The sequence below is a fragment of the Scyliorhinus torazame genome, chromosome 12, assembly GCF_047496885.1.
Source record: "Scyliorhinus torazame isolate Kashiwa2021f chromosome 12, sScyTor2.1, whole genome shotgun sequence".
Lineage (NCBI taxonomy): Eukaryota > Metazoa > Chordata > Chondrichthyes > Carcharhiniformes > Scyliorhinidae > Scyliorhinus > Scyliorhinus torazame.
In genome coordinates this window covers 102017586-102023785 of record NC_092718.1, presented here as the reverse complement: position 1 = coordinate 102023785, position 6200 = coordinate 102017586, and the positions used below count along the sequence as shown (strand labels likewise).

General features: G+C 56.5%; 1 protein-coding gene across 1 annotated transcript in view; it reads right to left on the bottom strand.

The window, feature by feature from the left end:
• The window catches only part of erf (Ets2 repressor factor), a 338698-nt gene extending 335340 nt beyond the window's left edge, over nt 1–3358 (bottom strand). Inside the window, exon 1 of the mRNA XM_072469068.1 lies at nt 3173–3358. Within this exon, the coding sequence (XP_072325169.1) occupies nt 3173–3194 (22 nt within the window). The 5' untranslated portion in view covers nt 3195–3358. The remainder of the gene's footprint in view (nt 1–3172) is intronic.
• Between the last annotated feature and the right edge of the window lie 2842 nt (nt 3359–6200).

The following is a 6200-nucleotide window of genomic DNA, read 5'->3' as shown; positions in this document are numbered from 1 at the left end:
AACCCCCACCCCCCCAGATCTGTGTACTAACCCCCACCCCCCCAGATCTGTGTACTAACCCCCACCCCCCCAGATCTGTGTACTAACCCCCACCCCCCCAGATCTGTGTACTAACCCCCACCCCCCCAGATCTGTGAACAACCCCCACCCCACAGGTGTACAACCCCCACCCCCCAGATCTGTGTACTGACCCCCCACCCCCCAGATCTGTGTACTGACCCCCACCCCCCAGATCTGTGTACTGACCCCCAGCCCCCAGATCTGTGTACAACGCCCACCCCCAGATCTGTGTACAACCCCCAGCCACTGATCTGTGTACTAACCCCAACCACCCAGATCTGTGTACTAACCCCCACCCCCCACCCCAGATCTGTGCACAACCCCCACCCCACAGATGTGTACAACCCCCACCCCCCAGATCGGTGTACTGACCCCCACCCCCCAGATCTGTGTACTGACCCCCCACCCCCCCGAGAACTGTATACAACCCCCACCCCCAGATCTGTGTACAACACCCACCCCAGATCTGTGTACAACCCCAACACCCCAGATCTGTGTACTAACCCCCACCCCCCAGATCTGTGTACTAACCCCCACCCCCAGATGTGTACAACCCCCAGCCCCTGATCTGTGTACTAACCCCTACCCCAGATCTGTGTACAACCCCCACACCCCAGATCTGTGTACAACCCCCACCCCCCAGATCTGTGTACAACCCCCACCCCCAGATCTGTGTACAACCCCCCACCGCCCAGATCTGTGTACAACCCCCACCCCCAGCTGTGTACTGACCCCCACCTCCCAGATCTGTGTACAACCCCCACCCCCAGCTCTGTGTACTGACCCCCCACCTCCCAGATCTGTGTACTGACCCCCACCCCACAGCTCTGTGTACTGACCCCCACCTCCCAGATCTGTGTACAACCCCCAGATCTGTGTACATCCCCCACCCCCAGATCTGTGTACAACCCCCCACCGCCCCAAATCTGTGTACAACCCCCACCCCCAGCTCTGTGTACTGACCCCCACCTCCCAGCTCTGTGTACTGACCCCCACCTCCCAGATCTGTGTACTAACCCCCACCCCCAGATCTGTGTACTAACCCCCACCCCCCAGATCTGTGTACTAACCCGCACCCCCCCACATCTGTGCACAACCCCCACCCCCCCCAGATCTGTGCACAACCCCCACCCCCACAGATGTGTACAACCCCCTACCCCACAGATGTGTACAACCCCACCCCCCAGATCTGTGTACAATCCCCACCCCAGATCTGTGTACTGACCCCCACCCCCCAGATCTGTGTACTGACCCCCACCCCCCAGATCTGTGTACTGACCCCCCAACCCCCAGATCTGTGTACTAACCCCCACCCCCAGATCTGTGTACTAACCCCCACCCCCAGATCTGTGTACTAACCCCCACCCCCAGATGTGTACAACCCCCAGCCCCTGATCTGTGTACTAACCCCCACCCCCAGATCTGTGTACAACCCCCACCCCACAGTCCTGTGTACTGACCCCCACCCCACAGATCTGTGTACTGACCCCCACCCCACAGATGTGCACTGACCCCCACCCCCCAGATCTGTGTACAACCCCCACCTCCAGATCTGTGTACAACCCCCACCCCCCAGATCTGTGAACAACCCCCACCCCCAGATCTGTGTACAACCCCCACCCCCAGATCTGTGTACTAACCCCCACTCCCAGATCTGTGTACAACCCCCACCCCCCCAGATTTGTGTACTAACCCCCACCCCCCAGATTTGTGTACTAACCCCCACCCCCAGATTTGTGTACTAACCCCCACCCGCAGATCTGTGTACAACCCCCACCCCCAGATCTGTGTACAACCCCCACCCCCCCAGATTTGTGTACTAACCCCCACCCCCCAGATCTGTGTACTAACCCCCACCCCCCAGATTTGTGTACTAATCCCCACCCCCAGATCTGTGTACAAATCCCCACCCCCAGATCTATGTACAACCCCCACCCCCCAGATCTGTGTACTAACCCCCACCCCCAGATCTGTGTACTAACCCCCACCCCCAGATCTGTGTACAACCCCCACCCCCCCCAGATTTGTGTACTAACCCCCCACCCCAGATCTGTGTACTAACCCCCACCCCCCCAGATTTGTGTACTAACCCCCACCCCCAGATTTGTGTACTAACCCCCACCCGCAGATCTGTGTACAACCCCCACCCCCAGATCTGTGTACAACCCCCACCCCCCCAGATTTGTGTACTAACCCCCACCCCCAGATCTGTGTACTAACCCCCACCCCCCAGATTTGTGTACTAACCCCCACCCCCAGATCTGTGTACTAACCCCCACCCGCAGATCTGTGTACAACCCCCACCCCCAGATCTGTGTACAACCCCCACCCCCCAGATCTGTGTACTAACCCCCACCCCCAGATTTGTGTACTAACCCCCACCCCCAGATCTGTGTACAACCCCCACCCCCCGGATTTGTGTACTAACCCCCACCCCCAGATCTGTGTACAACCCCCACCCCCCAGATCTGTGTACAACCCCCACCCCCAGCTCTGTGTACTGACCCCCACCCCCCAGATATGTGTACAACCCCCACCCCCAGCTGTGTACTGACCCCCACCCCCCAGATCTGTGTACAACCCCCACCCCCAGCTCTGTGTACTGACCCCCACCCCCCAGATATGTGTACAACCCCCACCCCCAGCTCTGTGTACTGACCCCCACCCCCCAGATCTGTGTACTGACCCCCACCCCCCAGATCTGTGTACTGACCCCCACCCCACAGATCTGTGTACTAACCCCCACCCCCACAATCAATCACAGCACAGGAGAGTTTGGAAATGTTGTTGTTGCAGGAGTGGGGAGAGGGCAGGAGGGGGAGGAGGGGGGGGGTGGAGACCAACTTCTTGTGAAACTTGGGAGAAGTTTAAAATGATTGCCTTTCAACAAAACAAAGTCCGCGAGAAAAAGACACAAAACACCCCAAACTGGTCCGTCCCCCCCGGGCTGTGCCGTGTGAACAGGGTGGGAATTAAATCTGGACCCAACACTATTTAGTTTAGTGAAACAGAAAGGACTGAGAGAGAGAGAAGCAAGTCAACAAGTCGAGTCCATGAGGAATTGGCTGCCCCTAGCCTCAGCCCCCAGCCTGGGAAAGGAGGGATCGCTAACCTGGTTCAGCGGGAGTCTTCATTCCAGCACCGAGGGCTCTCTCCGCAAAGACCTTCCAAATGTTCAACTGCCCACACCAGCTCGCAGCTGCATTTTCTTCCCTCGCTCCCCGACTGCTTTCCGTGTGAGTTGTACACAGCGCTCACTCTCTCTCTCCCTCCCTCCTCCTCTCTCTAACACGTTTAATATTTGTCTTCCCAGCTCAGTCCGCCCACGGCCTCTACGCCTGACATGACGTTACTGCAAGGGCAAAAAAAAAAAGCAGGTCGGCATGGTGACAGCTCCATGAACGCAAATACTCGCGGTGCAGCGACACAACAGTACAGCACTCCGGCAGACAGCACCAGCAGAGGGAGAGAGAGAGAGAGAGAGAGAGGAGGGAACAGCAGACAGAGAGAGAGAGAGACCAGCACCAGCACAGAGAGTGACCAGCAGAGAGAGTGACCAGCAGACAGAGAGACCAGCACAGAGAGAAAGAGAGACCAGCACAGAGAGAGACCAGCACAGAGAGAGAGGGACCAGCACAGAGAGACAGCGACCAGCACAGAGAGAGAGAGACCAGCACAGAGAGAGTGAGACCAGCACAGAGAGAGAGAGACCAGCACAGAGAGAGAAAGACCAGCACAGAGAGAGAGACCAGCACAAAGAGAGAGAGACCAGCACAGAGAGATAGACCAGCACAGAGAGAGAGAGAGACCAGCAGAGAGAGAGAGAGAGAGAGACCAGCACAGAGAGAGAGAGAGAGAGACACTAGCACAGAGAGAGAGACCAGCACAGAGAGAGAAAGAGAGACCAACACAGAGACAGCGAGACCAGCACAGAGAGAGGGTGAAAGACCAACAGAGAGAGAGAGACCAGCACAGAGAGGGAGAGAGACCAGCACAGAGAGAGGGTGAGAGACCAACAGAGAGATAGAGAGAGAGACCAGCACAGAGAGTGAGAGAGACCCGCACAGAGATAGAGAGAGACCAGCACAGAGAGAGAGAGACCAGCACAGAGAGAGGGTGAGAGACCAACAGAGAGAGAGAGAGAGACCAGCACAGAGATAGAGAGAGACCAGCACAGAGAGAGAGAGACCAGCACAGAGAGAGGGTGAGAGACCAACAGAGAGAGAGAGAGAGACCAGCACAGAGATAGAGAGAGAGACCAGCACAGAGAGAGAGAGACCAGCACAGAGAGATAGACCAGCACAGAGAGAGAGAGAGACCAGCAGAGAGAGAGAGAGAGAGAGACCAGCACAGAGAGAGAGAGAGAGACACTAGCACAGAGAGAGAGACCAGCACAGAGAGAGAGAGAGACCAGCACAGAGAGAGACCAGCACAGAGAGAGAGCGACCAGCACAGAGAGAGAGCGACCAGCACAGAGAGAGAAAGACCAGCACAGAGAGAGAGACCAGCACAAAGAGAGAGAGACCAGCACAGAGAGATAGACCAGCACAGAGAGAGAGAGAGACCAGCAGAGAGAGAGAGAGAGAGAGACCAGCACAGAGAGAGAGAGAGAGAGAGAGACACTAGCACAGAGAGAGAGACCAGCACAGAGAGAGAAAGAGAGACCAACACAGAGACAGCGAGACCAGCACAGAGAGAGGGTGAAAGACCAACAGAGAGAGAGAGACCAGCACAGAGAGGGAGAGAGACCAGCACAGAGAGAGGGTGAGAGACCAACAGAGAGATAGAGAGAGAGACCAGCACAGAGAGAGAGAGAGACCAGCACAGAGAGAGACCAGCACAGAGAGAGAGGGACCAGCACAGAGAGACAGAGGAGGGAACAGCAGACAGAGAGAGAGAGACCAGCACCAGCACAGAGAGTGACCAGCAGAGAGAGTGACCAGCAGACAGAGAGACCAGCACAGAGAGAGAGAGAGACCAGCACAGAGAGAGACCAGCACAGAGAGAGAGGGACCAGCACAGAGAGACAGTGACCAGCACAGAGAGAGAGAGACCAGCACAGAGAGAGTGAGACCAGCACAGAGAGAGAGAGACCAGCACAGAGAGAGAAAGACCAGCACAGAGAGAGAGACCAGCACAAAGAGAGAGAGACCAGCACAGAGAGATAGACCAGCACAGAGAGAGAGAGAGACCAGCAGAGAGAGAGAGAGAGAGAGACCAGCACAGAGAGAGAGAGAGAGAGACACTAGCACAGAGAGAGAGACCAGCACAGAGAGAGAAAGAGAGACCAACACAGAGACAGCGAGACCAGCACAGAGAGAGGGTGAAAGACCAACAGAGAGAGAGAGACCAGCACAGAGAGGGAGAGAGACCAGCACAGAGAGAGGGTGAGAGACCAACAGAGAGATAGAGAGAGAGACCAGCACAGAGAGTGAGAGAGACCCGCACAGAGATAGAGAGAGACCAGCACAGAGAGAGAGAGACCAGCACAGAGAGAGGGTGAGAGACCAACAGAGAGAGAGAGAGAGACCAGCACAGAGATAGAGAGAGAGACCAGCACAGAGAGAGAGAGACCAGCACAGAGAGATAGACCAGCACAGAGAGAGAGAGAGACCAGCAGAGAGAGAGAGAGAGAGAGACCAGCACAGAGAGAGAGAGAGAGACACTAGCACAGAGAGAGAGACCAGCACAGAGAGAGAGAGAGACCAGCACAGAGAGAGACCAGCACAGAGAGAGAGCGACCAGCACAGAGAGAGAGAGACCAGCACAGAGAGAGAAAGACCAGCACAGAGAGAGAGACCAGCACAAAGAGAGAGAGACCAGCACAGAGAGATAGACCAGCACAGAGAGAGAGAGAGACCAGCAGAGAGAGAGAGAGAGAGAGACCAGCACAGAGAGAGACACTAGCACAGAGAGAGAGACCAGCACAGAGAGAGAAAGAGAGACCAACACAGAGACAGCGAGACCAGCACAGAGAGAGGGTGAAAGACCAACAGAGAGAGAGAGACCAGCACAGAGAGGGAGAGAGACCAGCACAGAGAGAGGGTGAGAGACCAACAGAGAGATAGAGAGAGAGACCAGCACAGAGAGTGAGAGAGACCCGCACAGAGATAGAGAGAGACCAGCACAGAGAGAGAGAG